We start from the raw sequence: 22,450 nt of genomic DNA on the forward strand, positions 1-22,450 counted from the left end.
ATTTGGGTGGGTAGACAAATTGCACTGGGAAGCTTGGACCCTTTTTTTTCTTGCTTGTAAGTCTAGGTACAATTATTATGGCATTGCATTGTATATTCATGAAATCTAAGTATTTAAATGTATGCTTAAACAAAGCCCTCGTACACACACACACACACGCTCACATGCAATCAGTAGTAGTATATTTCATATAGCAGTGACAACAACAAACAGCATTGGTTTCAAAATATTTTTCTTTTTCATTTTTAATATGAGAAACAAATTGTATTGTAATTTTATTATTGTATATTTTGATAGTTTTCCAAGATTGCAATAATTTTAAGACTGTCCAGTGAGTTTAGGTTTATTGATTTTAAAAATAGTACAAGAATGTGTTTGTTTCTTCTCTTCATCAAGTAGAAAACATGTCATTGAAACAGGATTACAGTAAGTTGGAGAAAATGAGAAAGGGGGTAACCCTGGTCTGTGACATTAGGTAGAAAATGTCAGGGTAAGTTAGCCTCTTTTAGCCTCTTGGCTCACATTCATTTTGAACCGCAGAGGTGAGAGCTGTTTATCGACAGAGGAGCAAAACCCTCTGCTTCTCTGAAAATCTCATTCCCTGATTGACAGTGAAAGTTTCCCATAGGGCCATTATATTTGTCCCTTGTAGGAAACCAGACAGGAAGCAAACAGACACAGTGTGTTTGCTGCAGGATGTTAGTAAAAACTGGTACTACTTTGGGGTTTTGCCATTACTGGCTAAATCATAGTGAAGGGAAAGATGGTAGTAAACATTTATTCATCATCGTCGTCATCATCGTCATCATCGTCGTCATCATCGTCGTCGTCATCATCATCGTCATCATCATCGTCATCATCATCGTATCATCATCATCATCGTCATCATCATCATCATCATCATCATCATCATCGTCATCATCATCATCATCATCATCATCATCATCATCATCATCGTCATCATCATCATCGTCCTCATCATCATCGTCATTGTCTGGGTCGATCTTTCCAGACAGAACGTCCTCGATCCACTGCTCCAGCTCATCAGCTGTGGGCATGTCATCGTGGTCGTCCATTTCCATCCACACACTGTCGGCCTGCCGAGGATAGACGCACAGATATTTACCGAATCACAAAAGAGGACACAATCACTTGGACTGCGGTCAAACGGTTCAAAGCCTTATCTCTGAGTCTGACCAAAAGTAAACACAGAGAGTAGTAGAAAGCTTGAAAGTATAAAAAACTCATTTACACATCCAGGAGATGCAGAGCCACATTATGATTAATCACGTTTCTGTTCACCTGATGATTGTAAGCCCCAAATTCTCTCTCTTCCAGCTCTGTTTTTCAACCCTACCAATTCCTGAGGGAAACATCTGGCTCTGCTAGATGCTCCACTATTTTCACCAGCTGGTCTCTAACACGGTCTGTCCGTGAATCTGGCGTTCAGCAGCTAGCAGCCACCAGAAAGTGAACCAGTCCAGTCAATTTCACGGACTGGACAGCTCAACAACGAGCTGAAACTCACTATAAATCTCCATAAAGCCGAGGGGAGCTGCAGGTCCACGTGATAGTTCTCTGTAGGCTCATCACCCTGAGTGACCCCTTTCACATTATCATTTGATGCACTGGTACGGCAAAGTGTCAGTTATAGCCCCTTTAAGATAAGTTACTGCTTTGCTCCTCAAAAGAGTGTTTTGCAAGGACACAGACATGGAAAGATCCAGGTGCTGAGCGGCACCCCAAAAAACTCGACGCCAGTTCAGGGGGTGTGAGAAAGGTTGCTTACATCTTCAACGTCCACCACACCAATCTGAGGAGAGGAGAGGTCGATACGGAAAGTCTTCTCCCAGTATGGAACCAGCTGGAAGTGAGATATAGGCAGAGGGAAGCACATGGTTAGGTTTATACGTTCCGATACAACTGTGAAATGACATTCGGAGCAGTTGTTTTTTCATATTGACGAGTCTCAACATTTTAAATAAATTGAAGATGAAATTATTTTTAAAAAGCAGCCACAAGAAACATAAAAACGACGAAAGGATCAACAGCATAAATAATTTGCCCACCAGCTGATGTACAGGTTATGTGTGTGTGTGTGGGGGGGGTTCATACCAGGGGGAAGTTGTCAGGGTCGATCCAGATGATGCTGAGGTTGGGGTTATTAGTGTTCTCGCGGGCCACCTCCTTCAGGATTTCCAGGAATTCAAAACCGTCTATGGAAAAGTTCAAATGTCAGATACGGTGGTGTGCCAAGTGCCCTGAAGGACATTTCATCGTCCAACTGATCATTAGTCATTACGTGGATAATATCAGTGCTATAATTGTAAATAAAGAGGCACAAATATAAACATTAACCTGGGTCATCTTCCTCAGCAAAGGCCACAATGTGCTCTCCATCAATGTCATCCTCCTGTAAACACAAAAAGAGGGACAGGGCAAGGATGTGCTATATCTCTAGTTCACGCTGACTGTCGAGAAATGCAACTTCTATGGGTGAAAATCTGAATGCTGGTCAATTGATGCCTTTCTTCAATTACAGCGAAATGTCTTACCCAGATCTCATACATGCTGTGAGGCTTGAGCTTCCTCAGAGTGGGCCTGAATCATTAAAACATCCAAAAGTAAAATGATCACATGTCCCAACGATTCATAGAAAAACTTGTCTGACATTGAAATTATAGTGCTGATTTCTCATCTGCCACCTCTGTGGTTAAGATCTGGTTATGTTTACGCAAAACGTGGTCATAGGTTCTTATCAGCATTAGATTATTAGATTATTATTACTACTGTGACCTTCAGATAATGTTACTTTACTATCAGACAGGGTCTCACCTGTCGTGCTCTTCGATGTATTCGACAAGCTCAGACTCAACGTAGGGCTTTCCTGGGATGGTGACGGGTTCCTCCATGAATGGCTCATAGAAATCCACTGCATTCATCTTCAGCTTCAGCTTCTTGGCGATCTGAGATCATTTTTTTTTTTTTTACTGAAAACGTTTGCTTGCACAGTACTGTTGTTTTTTTGTAGCACTTTAGAAACTCATTGTATTTTAGCAAATAGAGTCAATGCAAGAGACATAATACATATACTGTATATTCAGTTAGATTTTTTTGCTTTCCAAGCTCACTAATATAATCTTTTTTTAAACTAATCACTACACTGTTACTTTGCTCCCCTCTGATATTCAGCTTTTTCTGAAATTGAAAATGAACCCCTTGCAAGTACTGAAACAATTCAAACCTTGGGGTCGAATGTGGCATAGAATTTGATGAAGGGGTGGAACTCCTCAGCAGCATCGTCATACTCAATGAAGTCTGGATGGAGAGAATAGGGGAAAACATGTTATTGGAGAAAGAAAAAAGCTGTTTTTAAAATTGATTGCATAGATCATCATCTTCAACCTACGGGGAGATGTCTCGCTCTTGAAATAGCCGACCAGCTTGATGTCCTCATCGATGTTGTGGAAGCCCTTCAGCTCGCGCTCGTTGTCAATGATCTCCACTGGCTCTTCAATCACCTGACAAGTATCATAAACTGATTTGCATGTGTAACAGGTATGTTCAGTAAATATATCGGCAAATGACACCGCGACCAAACCACGGTCTGAATTTAGACACAGTACTTGCCAGCGTCCCTTGCTGTCGACCACAAATTACTCACATCATAGAGGAACTCAACCAGCGTGTCAGCGGCCAGCTCTCCATCATACTCAATTATCTCGTTGTCGGCAAAGATGTAGATGCTCTCCACCTCATCCAGACCTGGCGGGAGGAAAGCGTTTCATCAGCAAGCGTCTTAACGTTTACGTTTTTTCCACCATCCATTCAGTCATTCCACCATTGTGCTACTAAGATTCTTTTGCATATTCGTGCATAAAAATTGCAGTGTGAGACTCATACTTTTAAGCTCGAATCCACAGGTATAAATAGTGATGTGTTTGTTTAAAATAGCTCTTAAAAGCCTCTTTCATAAGTATGATTTTTATTCAAGCTTGTTACACTGGTGTAATACGAGCAAGCAATGTCTGTAAGATAGAGGCAGGGTTAGGAGTCTTGGTGACGACTGCTGTAGGCGCTTTAAAAAAGACGTATGCCGGTTCCCGTAAGACGTCGCAGTGCCTAAATTTGGGAAATATCTTGTGATGTAATGGTACGGGAACGAAAGGTTTTTCCCCATCGCCTTCCATGATGGTCGTGTTACCTGCAGCGTGACGTGTTGCCGTTAGCAGTTACCACTGGTGTCCACAGAGCGAGCCCAGCATCTGCTTCAGTTTTATTTGAATTGTTCTACATCACAGCCACGGGTTGTGATATACTGCTCAAATTTTATACGCATAAGTATGGTATTATTCTGTCAGTGCTGAACATTGTGTCCAGTGCCTTTAATACCTAACACTGAGTTTTTGTACCCACGGTAAGCACTGTCTTCTGAACACAGAATCTTGAGGTCGACTTTCTTCAGTCTTAAACTCATAGGTTTGGATTTTTCACCATTTACACAGTTCACAGCTGCAGCACCTGTTGTTACAAAGAAGCCGTGATATCTTTGGTGAACACTTGAGGGCAGGGTTGTTTCATATATTGTCAGTACTAGGCCTCGCGCACCGACCTTATGTCTTACCACAGTTTGAATCCCATATTTACACTGAAATTGTATTATTAACTAATGTATTTTTTTAAGTAATTATGGGATTTTTAGTCTGCCCATCTTTCCTTTTGTCAATTATGCATTCATTCATTCATTCATTCATGGTGCCAACAGGATCCAAACACAAAGGGGCTGTGAGTATAAATCAAAACTGGCCCCATAAATCCTCTTCTCCATGTTGATTATGTGACGGGGGACAGTTGTGGTTTATTAACTTCTGTGTTGATGATGATTTAATCTCAGCAAACAATGTTTTTCCTGCTTTTACTGGTGACAGTTACTGGTCTCTTTTCACCAGCAAGGCCTCTGTTAGACACTGGCAGGCTTACCCAACTTCTTGGCAACAGCAGAATCCTTCTTTTCATCCACCAGGCCGAATCCAATGTCCTCATCATCAAGATCGTCCAGGACTTGGGCTGCAAGCTGGTCGGAGAAGCATAAAGGCAGAGGGGTGGGGGAGTTGGGACAAGTGGGAGAGTGAGGGAGATGAAGAGCAAATTGCAATTAGTACCATATGAGTGCTGGCTCTTTCGCTGGCTGATCTCAGCGATTCGCTCGTCTGTCCACGACAGACATTTCCTAATCTCATAACTCCATTAAAAACATACTTGTGTAAATGAAACTGAAAGTAAACCCTTGGCATTTCATCTCAATTTCAAGGCCTTAAAAGCAAAAGCTTTGGATTGCTGCCTTGCACTTTCTAAATCGGAGTGAAACCAAAGCTGACAATTGACAGCCCTCAGAGCCGATGTGAGAGGAGCATGGACAGCAGGGTTTCCAGAACAACAAGAGGGGCAGAACTTGAGCCAACTCTGTCGACGGAAAGAGACGCTGGAACAGGTGTGGCGAAAAAGAGAGGAGCTCACCCTTTGCCGACGTAAAAAGCCGCCGCGTACATGCGCATACACATTTACACATCTTGTAAATATACAGACTTCAGCACACATCAGTGTTCTCATCTCTCTTTCTGTCTACACACATTGATAGATTGTACTTCTCATAGTTGTAAAACAAATACTACGCTACTGTTTTACTTTTTTTTTTTTTTTTTACTCTAATTTTTTCTGCCTTCTGTTTTTATACTCAATTTAGCACTGGCATAGTATGAAAGGATGATTGGCTCTTTTAATGCGAGGTTACACTTTGTAAGAAGTGAATCAAACGCGCTATTTGGCGGCTTGCAAGGCAGCATTGCAGCGTGGCCAACATTCATAAGCGGCCAAATGCCCCAAAGCACCGGCACAAATAGCCTGTACAGTATGGTATACTATGTGCTATCTGGCTCTTCGCAGGCAGTCTTTAATCCCATCCATTCTTTTGGTCTACAGAGTCCAGACACATTACAAGACTGTTTTCCTTCATTAGGACTATTTATGGAGTTTAACGTAATTCCAATTAAACTGCTCTTCATGATTTTCTATGATTTGGGTGAAGTGACCCTTTATGATTATTTATGGTTGCATAAATAAATTAATGAATGGATGGGAGGATGGATGGATTTACATGTTATACTTTGATTAATAGATCAGATGGATGCTTTTTTCAAACAATTCACCCTTACTTGTCATTTCCACAAATATGAGGTCAAACTGGCACAGCCCAAGCTGCTGCTGCTGCTGCTGCTGCTGCTGCTGCTGCTGCTGCTGCTGCTGCTGGTCGTCGGTGGTCTGTGCTATCTGGTTGCTGCTCCATGTAATTTCATCTGTTTTTAAGCTAAAATGCAGTCCAGGAGTGGTAGAGAACAATCAGCAGATACCGCAGCGGCAGAGGAATCTGTAGGTTCCAGCAGCCCAGCTTTACAGACACAAAAGGCAGACCTGAACATACCTGAAAGATATTTGCTCCTTGACTTGTGATCAACTGCAAGAAAAGGTAACGCTTTAGAGCAAAGCAGAATAGTCACAGGCAACAGGTTTTGGCCTTCACAGGAGACAAAATAGGTCCAAACTTAAACACTGAGACTGGATGATTAAAGCTCTATTCACATAAGACTATCATTACCCAAGGACCTCGTGTTGCTTGTGCTAAATCCAGCTGCTTTGCTTAATCTTGCACTCATTTCCAGTGTCTGTAATCCCACCACAAAGCACAAATGTCATCACACAAAATGTCGGCTGACCTCGCATCTCAACAATTTGGGGTTTCTTTCCCATTATATAAAAGGTATCCTTGTTTTTTCTACATGCATTCCCAATCCTCTGCTATTAATTTTTCTTTCAACAAAGGGATAATACAAACATCATTTCCAGTTCCATCACAGCCAAAGATGGGATTCGGTCAAAGTACATTTGAATTGAACAGACTTTGCTCTTGCTGATGAGGTCAGTTCCAACATCACCTGAAGTCCTGAGGTAATGCTAGCTGAGTGTGAATAGGGTAAAAAAAAACAAAAAACTGTTGAATGATTTTAAATGTGTCGTGTGCACCGGTGATTAAGTAGTTAGAAGCAGAGGAGTGCCAAGTTACAGAGAAGCACAACCATTTCAAGAACTTTTTTTTTTTAAATCCGCAAGTAATGAACTGAGCCAAACTTTGCTGAAGCGCAGAGCTTACTTTACACGTGTTTAACCTCTGACTGTGCTGCATGGAATTGGAATTTCTTCTGTAGTGAGACAGTATCCCCATACAAAAGCCAAAGTTTTGGTTACAAAAATTAAAAAAAAACAAAACCCACTATACTACTGCAGAAGCGGTCGAAGCCTGTCAGCCATGTTTTAAAGAAGAGAACTAACAACACAAAGGCAACAATGCTATAATGAAATTGACTTGCCAGATTGAATTATCAGGTGTTGAACTCCAAAACTATTCCCCAAAACTCACACTATATCCCCCTCCCCGGTAGCACAGGGCACGGCTATATTAGTAACACGGGGGTATTTATAAGAGAGGTGAAGCTGTGGTGGGTGCTTGCAGGCGGGTGGGAAGCGAAGCAGGGAGTCCCACAGCTATATAAGGGCGTGTAAGAAAGCATGCTGAGAAGGCAGGCAGGGCTGATGAACGGGAGAAGACACCTGACGACCATGTTGACACTTACTGACATCCATCATTTCCTTCAATCGTGCTTAATAGTTTTGCCCTCACTCGGACACCTCTCATTTCGTGTTTCTCCCTTTCTCTCGGTCACCTCCTTTCTCTCCCTTCCTCTGTGTCCATCTGGATACTTTGTCACAGCTCAGTCTCCCGACACCCGCCCGCCCCTCCTCACCGGCCTCCCTCGCTATCATCCAGAAGTCTTGACTGCGCGGAGCCAAGCGAGAGGTCAGCATGGCCCTCGCTTGGCTCCGTCTCCCACTGCCCCGTCACTGTCAGCCTGTCAGGTGACTCGAGATGAGGGCAGGGCGCCACGGTGAGCTGTCAAAAACGTGCTCTGGGTGCCCGCTGCACTTGGCTGTGGCACCGAATGACGAGCCGGGAGAGGGTGGCGGGTTCACAGCGCAGTAGAGGGGGTCACATTTCTTTTAATATAGCCGCCCAAATGCTTACTCTACGCTGCTCCATGCATGTTAGCCTTTCTACTGGTGGCTTTGATTCAACTGGAGACGACTGGCAGGTGTTATTGCTACTGACTAGACAGGTTTGTCTGAAATGTTCTATGACCACCAGTCTCTGATTTGTTCTCACCTCGCTGCATCGCTTGGACTTAAAGCAACACTCCATTGAAGATCTATTTCTGGAGTATCAAACAATCAACCCCTGTTGGCTTGACCGGTATGTTTGGAAAGCAGGGTACACTCTGGACCTGTTCATCACGGTGTTAACAGCATCGAGACTACCTCTTCACTTCATGAATCTGTTGCACGTTATTCATCCCGTTGTAAACTCTACACACAACTGATAAGACCGACCACGGACTCGAGTCTGATTTGAACCCCTTGGCTGAGCTGAGAAGAAGAGCGAACACAGCTCGGGAGACTTCCTGTCAATCAAGGAAAACATGCTCGAAAACATACAGGCCTCCTCTTTAAGCTTCAATATTTACTAAAACCCAAAACTCAAGAGTTATGTGGAACCCGCGTCTGGATTCAGTACTAATGCTTTGAAATCATATTTCACTGTGCAACGATGCCTGCAAATCTGGGAGGTTTGGGGTTTTTCCTGTCTGCGTAAACCATATTCCAGAAGCGATACACTCCTAGACGTAAAGCCTGATCTTCATTTATTCATCCATCCACCCAGCACGGTCTTTCTCCGCTCCCTCTAACCTATGTGTGTCATAGAGCCACTCCTAGGAATTTGAAAAGAGCTGAATAAACCGTTGATCTAAAAGAACATGTCATGCTGCTCCCTTTTTCTGTCATTGGTTTAAACCCGAGCCTCCGACGGAGACCGAGTCTTTTTGTCTGGTTGGTCTCGCATAGGCCTTGCGTGTTTCTTTTTGACAGAGCAGAGTCACACATTTGTACGTGTGCGCCACCTAATGGTGTAAGTCACTCAGTGAGATCCCAGGGGACACAAACACACACTCAGACTGATGTAGCTTCCACAGCAGCTGCAGAGGAAAGCTAGTTTGGCCGTTAGCTTTGTTATCACTACTCACATTTGTGTTCGCACATAAACGGTATACAGCATGCACATGTCTTAACATGGCCGTACTAACAGGTTAGAGCTTTTACTTCAAGTATTCTATAAATGCTGGTAAAGCAATGACCAATGCGTGTTGCAAGTTTTAACCCACTGATTACATATCATGTAACCTTTATATTACTGTTAAGGCTTTTTTCCTTTTTTTAGTGTAAAACATCCAGATTTTTTTAAAGGTAAGATGAAAACCTGTTTTTTAATCACATTTTATGACCCTTCCAGAGCCCAAAATAGGTTGCATCCATCTGCAGGAAGACACTGTTCACTGCATTTTAAAGTTAAAACGGTCCTCTTGTTTTTAATAATCAAAATAATAAGATTTCTTTTTTTTTTTAAAACAATGAACCCTAATTATTGTCCATAAACAATTCCATAGATTTATATATTTATGAGTTTGATCTCCCAGGTAGCCATAAGTTTCCACTCATTTCTATGTGTTATAAAAATCAACTTGGAGAAACTTGAAATCTGTTTCAGATGAAGTAGTTAATGGAAATTTGTCTGTTGTTTGGCTGTAAAAGATATTGTTGCATGGCATTGCAGTTAAGTTCAGATTTATTTGAAAAATCGAAAATGTTTTTATCAAGTCAGACAAAATACATTCCTGTGATGGATTATCTTTTTAAGCAATCGGTTCTCACGTTGGATTACAAATATAAGAAACCAGGGCAGTAAAAATCATTTTTGAAAAAAGTCAAAACCCTGCACTGTGCAGTAACAGTAAAAATATATGTGATTTTTAGTAAATGGGCTGCAACATGCAATGCACAAATTAGTGGGTAATATACCCAACAAAAAGGCAGCAGAAATCACACTATCACCTTTCTAAGATTTTCTCTAACGTAGAAAAAAACTGCTGAATCTGTAAAATGAAGGAACATTAAAAAGTTTTCAAAAGCAGCAAGGTTTCTCATTTTTTCATGCGGAAGCGAGTGTCCTGGGATCTGTGCAAAATCAGAAGTTCAGCCAGCTTTTCCCCCCTCAGCCAGATAGTGAATTAGTAATGGCTGCTGTAACCCATCAGGACGCTCTACACCAGGCTGTTACATAACACTGCGCCGGGGTGATCATGAAAGATTCATATACAACAGCATCTTAAACACACACTCTGACTTGCCAACCAGTTAGTGTAACTGGACTGTTTGGAAGGAGGCAATCCAGGATTTTGCACAGAAATCCAATTTTCAATTCTGATTCAAATGTCTTTTTAGAGATTAAAAGAGATCTCGTCCTCTGATACTTTTAACTCCGAGTTTACTATTTTCTTTTTTCTTAGCACAACATGGTCTCATGGGAGATATGATGAAATGCACGGAAAGCTTTTAGAGATCCAACAGGCACACGGGCTGATTCACTACAACAACTTGTGAGGGCAGAAGTGTCTGAGACCATCTGCGAATGACTCACTTTGACAGCGGTACGGCATGTTGCAAACATGTCTCATAACAATCTCAGCGAATAAAGTCAGAATCCCCCCTGCATTTGCCAAGCTTGTTTTGATGAGTTAAGTTATATCAAAGGACAAGCAGATGCGTTGACTGACTGAGGTTATTTAGATTTGATGGGCGCTGCAAAAGCAGCTATAACTTCACAAGCATCTGTAGTCACGGGACGATTTGTATTTTCAGATCGCGATCCAGATCCTTTGAGATCCTGCAGGTACAAATCAAAAAAGAGATATTTACTTCTTTAAAATTAAAATTATTTAAAATGTTTTGTTTTTTTTTCACATGTTCAGGTGTGACCTATAACATTAATGACGCCATTCGAGTTGAGTGTCCCAATAAACCATGTCAGCAATCCCACTGAATCGCTTAAATTTCACAACCTTTAGCAAAACCTATCACAGTAAGAAAAGCATGTGTAAATACCAGATTTGATGATGGCTGAATTATTATTTAGCTTCTTTATTTTCAGGGTCCTGGTATTACACGTCGCTTACTGGGACACTTGAATAGAACGAAGCCTTCATTAATGTTATTGGTAACGCCGGTGCTTTTCCTGCTATGACAACTCAAAACTTCTGCTGTGAAAAAGGTCCATGGAATTGAGCAATCATCGATCAAAGTTATCAGTAACACCTGTGCTTATGTAAGACACGTTAATGGAGTACATGTGTGTTTAAATGGTCTGTAACGGTCAACTGCAGCTCCGTGAATATTTCCTAGTGTTTTTACATTTCAGCTAGCTGTACAATGTTTCTTTCTCCTCGTTTTAGCCATGCTAGCAGCAAGGCTCTGGGGATGGATCCCAAGACCCCATGTCCATCGCTTGTCAGTTGCTCTGTAGTGTTTAGCGATTAGTTCAAAGCACCGCTGTGCCTCACGCTGCGATTTTGACACATCAGACGGATGGTGGAGATGGCTCCCACGTTAACGACTCAGGAGCGTTCCCATCATCAAGACGGTTTCGTGAGTAGAGTCGGTCACGTGAGGATAAAAATACTGTGCGCCGACAGTATAAAAGCACATCCACATATTAATTACATACATGTAGTATACACATATAATTACTGTAACTCCAAGGCGACGTGAACACAGCCTTCGTACGCTTTCACAGAGTCGCTAGCATGGCGACCACTGTACGTTACTATAAATAACAAGGTGAATGGGGGAAATGAAGTACCGAGAAGCGATACAGTATGTTCAGTTACACAAAGTGATGTAAAGGACTCAAGCCCTGTACTCTGAGTCCCATCTTTATTCAGGTCCATCACTTTGTGGAATGAAAATCTAAGTCAGGGTTTCAACGTCACAGAATTCACATTTGAATTTTTCATGACGCACCTTGATCCCTTGCATTTCCCTGACATTTCTCTCCCATGAATAAGTGATGTGAAGACATGCCCTGATACAAATAACGGAGGAGGAGTGGGGGGGCATTAAGGGGGAAAAATGAAAAAAAAATATGTATGTTATGTTGAGGGAGAAAGCGAGCACAGCAAGGTCATTTATAAATAATTCCTGTATATACAACCAGAAAGAACACATACTGAAAACTCTGCTCATCACCTGATGCAAACACAGTAGAGAGTGTGGGCTGACTGTATATAGTCACAATAGCTTCAAGTACTAATCCCTTCCATTTTCAACTGACGGCCATCTAATAAAATGTTTACACTTGCTAAAGTCACATCTGAAAGTGTAGATCAGTGCATCCTCACAAGCCGTTTTCAGCACCGCCATCCTATTCACTCCAAAGAGAGGTGCAGCACATCCATTTAAGCGTGGTAGGAAAACCTCCACTTCCACACTGAAGTACCGGGGACAGGATGGATTAATGAGACCGTCCACACGAAAAGAACAACCGCATCAGTTTCAGCGCGTCCACCAAAACGACACACGTATCCGCTCAAGTGACGAAGCCCTTTAGCAGCTTCAATTTGAAGGACTTGTGCGGATTGATGGTTCGGTGCCGAAAATACATGAATTTTTGGTTTCGTTAACAAAAATACACCAAATCCTAACTCCTATTGCTGAAGACAGTCAGTCAACATTGGGGTGGGAGGTGTCGGGGTGAGGGGACGGGGGAATGGTCGGGGTAAATTTAGCATGACAGAAACAGCTCTGCCATGCACCACAGGAATTATTTTGGCCGGTTGTTGGGAGATGCTGACAGGTCCCTCACTGACTCCAGCCTCAGCTAATATTGAGGAAATGCGATCAGTATGTGTCTCGCTTTGTGGAAATTTGATCTAAATTACATATCATATTCCCTGTTTCGTGTATTCACATATTTTCAGTTCATGCGTCATTATTTTCTGTGAGCACACATTCTTCCTTTTTAATGTGTGTTTATTTACATAGTTAAAGGATCGTGCAAAGTTTGAAAAGTAACCCCGAAGATATCATAGTGATGTTATCAGGGTCATGTCATCATCTACGGCAGAAAACCTGCCTCATAAACTGGATGTGGGGTTTAAAATGTGTGGGCACTTGGAAGGCAAAACGGGGTCTGATGAAGGATGCTAATGTGTTGCATTATTGGAAATGTATTATCCAGAGTTTTTTCTCAGCCTCTGCCGCTTCAATTTTGACCACTGTTTTCTTCAAATCTCTTTTGAGTCCCGAACTAACTGGAAGTGCTATACCAAATCACTAAAATTACACTTTAATGCTATGTATTGTTTATTTTTACTTGACTTCCTTTTCCAATTCCCTTTCATGTTGAAATTAGGAAAAATTTTGGACCATTTTCTTTTAAAATTATTATTCCAATTATTTGAGTCTAATTTATATGGCTATATCCTTTTATGCTTTGTACTTTTATCCTCTTATATCATGTGTCAGTGCTGTGATAGACCAGTGACCTGTCCAGGGTGTACCCCGCCTCTCGCCCAATGAGCAACTCTCAAGGGTAAGAGGTATACCTAATGGATGGATGGATATATCCTTTATATTACTGTATATCCTCCCTGGGGTTGTCATGAAAGTTTTATCTAGTTTCATCTAGACTTTAATTTAATTTGAGGCGTGAAAATGAATTCATGGGTCAGAAAAAGAAGTAGATCTTGTGCAAAAACCCAAACTTTCGCATGGAAGGCAGTGTTTCACAGATCAGGCCCACGTAGCTGTGTGTGAACACGCAGTTCTTAGCTAAAACTGATGATGAGCTATCTGGGAGACAACATACAAGGCAGGTTTTCTGACTCACTTTCAGTTTGTGGCTTATGATATATTTTTGGGATTGCATTTTGGCAGTAACAGATCACGGTGTTAGGTAACATTTTAAAACCAAAACAGAGTTAGTTGAGCAACTCCTCTCTATTGCAGCTTCACACTTCAGATCCTAGTGCCGTCAACAGCTGCTTGATGGAGCACTAGCAATGATTAAGCCGTTAAGTGTTTTTACCAAACTAGACTGCAGATGTGCAAATGTACTCTGTGGGGGCTGAATGTGAAAGTTCACAACCCCATTCATCTGCAGAGAGGGACTTGCTTCCTCTACGCAAATAATTTTTTACAGAATCATTAAAAATATCTCAATTTATGTGTCTCGGCAGATTATTCCATGCCTGACAGAGTTTTGGTACAATAAATCAACTTGAGATGATCAGTTCATCATATTCCCTCTGTACAAATCACCTCTCCTGAATTGCCAGAAAACACAATATCCAAGTATCATATCGTACTCTATATCCTCAGGTCATATACATTACTTACCTTACAGATGCACAGTCATTGATGATATATATTTCTATTTTGAAAGGCAGAAAAAGGAAGAAAAACAGTGATGTAGTTTATTATATTTGGGATCATTTAGCACCATCAAATTAGGCATTTCTTAAGTGATCCATATTGTGACAGCACATCAGGCAGCAAAATATATGGTTTCAACAACAGCTGAGACCCTCGAAATCAATCGGCAAAAGCTTCTATTATTAATCTTCTACAAACAACAGGTGGGTTTCGACATGGAACAATCTGGACGAGGCAGAACGCCAATCATACAAACATCTTTAACCATTAACAATGATGAGATGTCGTCAGAGAATAACACCAAGGACGCTTTATCTATATATAACTCCTGTCACATTTAATAGCATCACATCTGTCAAATAAGTTCTTAATTTACTGCCACTTTCGCACCACTAATTAGGGGATCGTGGAAGAAAGGTAAGAGGAGATCTATCAAGCCAACTGGACAGTAGTGGAGGGAAATGTTAAGTATGGACAGATGTGCTACTTAACTGATGAAAAGTGAAACTGGTCTTCTGAAAAAGAATTCAAGAGCCGTCTGTGAAAATGGCGCAGAGGTTGTCAAATCTGCCCCTCATTTAGATTGCTTAAAAAGGGTGTTTGGGTAGGAGACCACTATGCCATCATTAGACTAACAGATCGGGAACTTAACACCAGTTGTCTCCCCTTCTTCTGATGATGGTGAAGTACGTAGCCGAGCACTGTACGATACTGGACAGACTCATTGTGTAGAAAGCTGGAAGAAACTAAGTGGATTGAAGCTGAAGTACCTAATCTGGAGTTCAAACAGGCAATTTTTAAGAGGATAATATCTGTCATTTATAAGCGTTGAATAATCAGCAGCTTGGAGCAAAATCTGCCAGTACCAGCTTTACAGATATCCAAATACCATATGGGAACAGGGTCAAGGGCAGATTTAAAAGGCAAAATACCCTTTGTGCGTTTTTATTTCTATGTATTAATACTGTTATTAATACAGGGGTAACAAACAAGCTTCAATGTCTAATCCCATGTTTACATTTATGAAAGAAAAGCGTGATATGATTGCAGGAGCTTGCAAATTGCAGTATATGGCGTAGTTTCTTTGGACAGTTTAGAGAAAAGTTCAATTATGACAAAACTAATGAGCAAAATCCAGAAGTTTTTCTCAAAAACATGTAAACTTGTAAGCGTAAGTAATTAGGATGCATAACTTTAACTATAGGCTGTTTTTATTTCAAATGAATTTAATTAAAATTCAGTCTTTCGGTTTTATTTTTAGCAGAGGAACATCCGAAAGGGGCCAAAGCATTGAGAAACTGAGCTGATTCAGCTGGTTAAGGCGCATTGCCTAAAATACGTAGCTCATATTAATATTACCTCCCTCTTTCTGTCTCTCCCTGAAATTCCATCCACAACCGTTAAAAATGCCTGTGCGGGAAATGTATTTTGCCGGTGAGAGGAGGACGGTTCCAACCGTCGGTTTGGATAATGGTTACCACAGCGACAGCCTGACCTTTTCCCAGATCTCTCAGCAGATGGACGGAGATTAGGCGAGACAAAGCCGAAGCCTCTCTCAAACCTTGAAGATTCCCTGCACACTATGAGACCTACGTGTCGACTTGCCTTGTGTGCACCTGTGTCACTTCTTCTCAGTTATTAACATAATTTTATGTGAGCTGGGGGGAAAAAAAAAGAGGAAAAAAACAGCCCTCAATCAGTCTGTTTCTTTAGCTCTTCTTTTACAATAATTTCAGGGCACTGTAACTCTAACCGTTACAGCAACATAATGACCAATGAATTAAGGCTTATTTTACTGTTCCAATCACTGTACTGTTCTCTAAGTGTCTGCTAAACATAAAAAAAAAATGAACTCATAAAATATATTTTGCCTCATACTGCTGTGGATATTTACAATAGAAATCTAGAGTCGCAGAGTTTGAGACGCATTGTAACAAGGCTAAGTGTTTACAGCCACACTGGCAGCTGTACATATAAGCACGGAGCTGCTTTGAGCTAAATGCTAACACCGGCACGCTGACATGACAGCCCAATGACAATGCCCTCGTGGTGGCGCTAGAGGAAAAGTGTCAGGGGATCACCCAAAGTCGGTAAGGTTCATCCCTCTGGTGACCACGACTGTCTGTGCAAAGGCACTTTGGGTTCCGAGGTGGTGTGAACAAATGGGTGGGAGGGGGAGAAGGGTGGTGTGTTGACACGGAGTGTGGCACGTGGAAGATCACTGCAATCTGAGCTGTGCAGTGATTGATGAGCAAGAGCGTTTACAGTACGCCAAAGGTCAGAGTGCAAACAAAAAAGCGAGAGAGACAGAGAGAGCGGGAGGAGGGATATGCAGGCAAGCCAGAAAGAGGCTCATCAGCGCCGGCGTACACAAAATTAGCCGCGGACCTCATTTTTTCCTATTTCAAATGTAATCATTTTAATGTTTTTAGCCGGTGTAACATGTCGTCCTTATTCATTAAGGCAAAGCCTTTGGGGTGCGGTTGTTAATTTTGCACCTTGCCTGTTGGTCATTAACCATATCTTTGGATGACTTCTGCCTCATGACATTCGGTCTAAGTCACAAAGATGAGATACATTTTTTGTTCCAAGTGCTGCAGGTGAGGTGGACTGTATTTTTATCTTAAGGCCAACTCGTCAGGACTGTCAAATCTATCTCATTCCTCCGGCATTTGCTTCCAGTTCATTAAACAGGGCTGCTGTTGTCACATTGTTCAGACTGAACATTAGACACGTGTGATTACTCTCCCAGATAATGAATAGAGCTGAATAACTGCATGGTGAGAGCTACGGTAAAACCTTGTTGCTAAGCCAAGCATGGAAACCGTCATCAAATTATCACTTCGTCACCTTTCTTAGCAACAAAAACTATCATATCTTTTTGCCCGATTTTCTCAACATGTGCTTCTTCTGGCTTTTTGTCACGATACCTGCACCGGACCTGTTAACGTTGCCCAGTCTGCCCCTCTGTCCTTTATGAGCCACAGTCCCACTCGCTCGGGCCCCTGCATTTATATTCAAGTCTTCTCAACTGTTATTCCTCAGCCGTCCACCAGATGCCCCTCGGACTTTCCTCTCCTGTCCCGGTCACCTGACCTTCCCTGCTTGCTTAGATACCTGTTCCTGGTTACCCAGTTATCCAGCCAGTATTTAAACCTGCCTGTTCCACCTGCTCATCTCCAGATCTTAGTATGTCCTGTTGTCCTTTGTGCTGCCAGCTCCCGATTCTGCCACCTTACCTATATCTGTCTGCCTGCATTGGGATCTTAGAGTTTAAAACTTTCTTGAAGGCGAAGTTGCTCTGTAGGGATAAATTATCTAATTTAGATTAAATAAACTTTATTCGGTGAAGCCAAACAGAAAAAAAACACAGGTTTGGCTGTGATGAGACAATGTAACTTAGAAAAGGGATCTACTATGGTGAATCTGTAAATTTGTAAAAAATAATTATGGCAGCAACCTCTGTTTTGTAATAATTCGTTGCCTTTTTTCACTTCAATGCAGTCAATTCCAGATTGTCTCAACAAATGAAGCTTAGTCTTCAATCAGGCAGAGCTGAAATTAGCTGATCAGCATCAGCTATTTTCATTCATGCTTCCCAATCACTGGCTCATTCACCAGCCGCGTGGCTATCGGCTGACTAGTAACATCCAAGCATGATCATTCAGGTGTATAGCACAGCCATTATAACCTGACACTTCCATTACTTTGCTGATACGATCATGCCAACCCTGTTTGCAGCTCCCTCAACCAGCCTGACCTCCTCCTTATGTGCTACATTTTTTTGGTTTTGTGGATTTAACTAAGATTTAATATTCATGTCTGTGTTTATTAGTGAGTCAGTTCTGCCCCGAAGAATCAAATCTAACTGTATAGACACCTGCTATTCATGGTCAATTCTTTGACATTAGTGTCTGTGACTGAAAGTTGATTATTTGTTCTTCTAGTGAAACTCTCGAAGCTAAGTCCAAATGTTTTTTGTATTAACACGCATCAATACAAATCTATTATACTGTAGGTCTACATTTAAACAAACTCTACTGCATATGTTAGGCCACATGCAAAGCAGAGCCACAACTAAATTACATTTTAAAAAATCTAGGGTTTTGTAACAGTATGAACACTTCATTGACTGAGTTTTACAAAATAAACCAGCTTGTCAATGTACAGTTAAAATATACAGCAACATCAGGGAGTCAGAGAGGAATTTGCCATATGTAGTTTATCATAGCCAAGAGGATGCAGTGGATTATTTTTCACAGACTAAGGATGAGTCCTGCTGAGGTCAAAGGTGACATGTTGGACATATTTCAGGAGTGACAGGGTAACTCTTTCCACCACACAACCTCTTTAAGTGGAAAAACGCTTAGTTTGTTGGTGACGTGTGTCACAGTGTCACTAATGCACATGTTTGTATTTCTGACCAGGCTTTTTTTTTTTTTTTTTTCCAGGGAATGAACACCAGGAGGTTTTGCTGCTACCCACCTTAGCTTAGCTTACGTTTTCCGTCGCGACTGGCAGGTTACATGCCAACATAAGCATTTGTACGCGCTGTTGTTACACTCATCGCAGCTATACAGCACGCTGAAGTCACTCCCAGAATTCACAGGATGCTAGCATTAACCAACGCGTCGCTGCCGTCGTCATATCTTCGCAATGCCAAGTTCTCAGAAACAAAAGCCTTGGTTCACAGCAATGCGATTTTGCGTTTGTGTAACTAGTCTTAAGAGGTTTCATTAGCGCAATGGGTTTGCACAGCCATAATGGACCAGTAAATCTTAACCACAGTTACGAGGATTTCATTCGATAACATTAATCTGCAGTTTGATGTTTTAATACATCATGTGTGCATTTACTCTCACAACTCCTAAATCTGGTGTTCCTATTCGTCATGCGCTTAATTATTATTTACATCCTCAGGACAGAAAACGTGATGATCTTGTGACACTTATCTCTTAAAATACTTACATTCGGGACGGAAATTTAAAAAAAGAAAAAACCATGAAATTAATAGTAATTGATCCCTCAAAGATCTGCTTGTGGCAGCGCCTACAGCATTTTTCCTTTGACCAATTTGCTAAATTTAACTCGTTCTGTTTCCATTCATATGCTGGGTATCAGAGAAGGAAGCTGTTGTTTGAAAAATGAGGAAAGTCATTTATTTTTTTGAGTGTCTGACAGTGTAAGGGAGACAGGAAGAAAATTGTCGGCTCTAGCATGTCATTAGAAATATTTTGGTCACAAAAAACTGAAATCAGGCATCAAGTTTTCCTCCAATTAATTACATTACGTTTTCATGAATAACATAAATGTGAAATATGTTGTCTCAAACTAGAGGTATATGTGAATTACATCCTATTCTGTATGTATGGTCCAAGCTTTGAACAAGGGAGCTAAGATTTGATTCCCCGAGCTCTGCACGTTAATAATTCACACTTCCTGATTCATAGGTGGTAATGACCAGCTATTTTAAGCATTCCCTCGGAGCACCTTGAGTGTTCTTCCCCCACCGGCTGAATGGTCACAACTGGCAGGAAGTCAGTAACGAAGTACCAGTGCAGCAGGGACCTAATCCAGTAAGCATCTCTTTCTCAAGCCAAGAAGCAAAACTTGGCAGCACTGATAGGAAATTGATCAGATCCAGTGACTTGTGTGCGTAAATGATGGTTTAGGACTGCAGCCTGCATCCAGTGGGGTATGTAGAAATGCAAAACAGAACAGTGTGTGTTGCCTGAGAGAGCTCACAGAGCTGAGGGAGCAGTGGTTGAGGTGAGATATGGCCCTAAACTCTCTGTCTATCCCAGGAGGGCTTTTAGCCTCTTGCTAAGCATGCAGCGCTGTCCTGGGCTATTTACAGAGGTGACTTATGCAGGCTAGTGTAAGGTACACTCTGCCTCTGAAAGAAGACACTGCTGTTCTGACAGGCAGGGGATTGGTGTGGTGAATACACTGGCTGACAGTAGGGCCCAGTTGCAACGACTGTGGGCCGCCTGGTAAAGAGCATTTCCTACTGTTGAGTGATTAGAAGCACCACTGGAGCGATCAGAGAGTAAATGCCTGGCTCAGAGGCACATCAGCAATAGCTGCTGAAAGAGGAAAGATTAGTTTACTTGCCCCCAGTGGGATTTGCAGACCTACTGGCCTTTTCTCTGTTGACTAGAGGCTCTGGTTAACTGCCAGTTTAAACTGAGCTGTAAATATGATGCATCCCATCTGCTGACAAAATCAACAATACAGCGCTTAGGCAGTACACAATGTTATCCTGCTCTGTCATGATAGCATATCAACGGACCATTTGTTCTGTTAAGTCCATATGGTCTCTGATTTCTGTTTTATGTGCCATGTCATTTTAGTGGAGTAACAAGGTATGACGAAGGACGTGACAACAGTAGGATTTTATCTACAGTACGCAGTAGCATGATGAATGAGGGCCATTGTGTTTATTGAGTGTGTGTGTGTGTGTGTGTGTGTGTGTGTGTGTGTGTGTGTGTGTGTGTGTGTGTGTGTGTGTGTGTGTGTGTGTGTGTGTGTGTGTGTCTGTGTGTCTGTGTGTCTGTGTGTGTATGTGACATAAGCCTTGATTCAATTGTATCAATAAAGTACCAGTTTGGCTAGCAACGATCACCAAATGTATTCATATTCATAAAATGTATTATTGTTTTGGCCTGGTTTGAACCACAGCGAGACGCTGCTCGAATGCCGTGGGGAGAAGGACTTATACATTAGACACACTTCAGTAATGTAGTCCTACATGGGTTAGCATGTTTGGTGTAGTTCTATGCAGAGACACATCATCATTTGACTTGGATTCGATTTTTTGTCCGATCCAGTAATTTACTGTTTGTGATCCCTGGTTCCAGACAAGCCAGCCCAACTACAACCTAACTGACAGTCAGACAGCAGGTGATTGAATACGTGTTCATCCATCACTTGTTCTCATTCTCAATCCTGCCTCGCTCAGGTCAGTAGCTAGCCAGTCACACTTGGCACAATGCCAAACCTGCAGGGTCCAAGAATCCCTCAAATCAACCCCACAGAGTAGACTGCGCCTGTTCTGTTTGCCTTCCTCCTCACCTGTGAAAAGCTGTAATCCTTCTCATGTGAAACCCTGAGTGCCGGAGCCACAACTGCATCCAGGAATCCCCAACTGGAGCCAAATTCTCTATGTGAAACCGTTCCCTTCCTTTCCCTTTTCCCACTGTGACCCTTCCCCCACACGGGCAACAGATCCATCCAGTGTCATGCTTTGGCGGAGACCCACCTCCAAAGCCAGCTCCTCTATCTGAAACTGCTTCATGGCATTGCGGTTCCCGTCCACATTTTTGTGGTAGTAGATCACCATCACGTCATACTTCTTCATGACAGACTTGTAGTTCTTGGCGTTGAGGGCATGGACGCGGTCTTTGCCGTCATACTCTGGGATCTCCAAGCCCTTCTCCCCCCAGGACAGGGTTCCCAAAGAGAGGAAGACCCCCAAAAAAACCCAGCCCCACTTCATGGCTATCGTCACCTGGTGGTCGCAAGAATGCCTCTTCTCAGAGCCTTAACTGTTGATGTGGGGTAGAAGAAGAAAAAAATGCACTTAAGAGGTTTACTGTTGTCCCTAACGCAAGTTGGTGTCAAACAGGGAGAGTTAGGAACAAAGTCTGCTTCCTGTCCCCACCGGCTAGAGAAGAGCAGGTCTGACAGTGACACCCTCCCTTTAAAAAAGAGCTACACATGGTTTTTGCTGACGCCACTGCCCGCAGAAAGGGGTGGGACCCTTTTTGGGGACGCAAATCGGTATGTGAGTAGGCAAGACACTGATCCCGCTCGTCCAAGAGCCATACAAGAGGAGCTGCCAAAAAAGCAGGTCAGACACTGAGAGGGGTGGGAGGTGGGGTGGGGGCTCCCGAGCACTGGTCAGAAAAATAGCAAATGGGTGGTAACATAGGAGGAGCTGTGCTTAGGCCATACGGCCACCTGTTTGAAGCCGTGGCTATGAAAAGGGGCAGTGGTTGTGTCGGTTGTTTTGGAGAGC

The 22,450-nt window shown here is 42.2% G+C and overlaps 1 protein-coding gene across 1 annotated transcript; it reads right to left on the reverse strand.

The window, feature by feature from the left end:
* Window positions 1-257: 257 nt before the first annotated feature.
* On the reverse strand, window positions 258-22,149 carry casq1b (calsequestrin 1b). Its single transcript, XM_040140331.1, is given in 12 exon segments — window positions 258-866; window positions 869-1,097; window positions 1,790-1,864; window positions 2,116-2,216; window positions 2,359-2,413; window positions 2,556-2,601; window positions 2,836-2,966; window positions 3,245-3,318; window positions 3,410-3,521; window positions 3,665-3,765; window positions 4,981-5,074; window positions 21,692-22,149. Coding segments are annotated over 12 exon segments (1,344 nt in total). The 5' UTR covers window positions 21,929-22,149; the 3' UTR covers window positions 258-777.
* Between the last annotated feature and the right edge of the window lie 301 nt (window positions 22,150-22,450).

Source organism: Xiphias gladius, chromosome 12 (genome assembly GCF_016859285.1).
Source record: "Xiphias gladius isolate SHS-SW01 ecotype Sanya breed wild chromosome 12, ASM1685928v1, whole genome shotgun sequence".
Taxonomy (NCBI): domain Eukaryota; kingdom Metazoa; phylum Chordata; class Actinopteri; order Istiophoriformes; family Xiphiidae; genus Xiphias; species Xiphias gladius.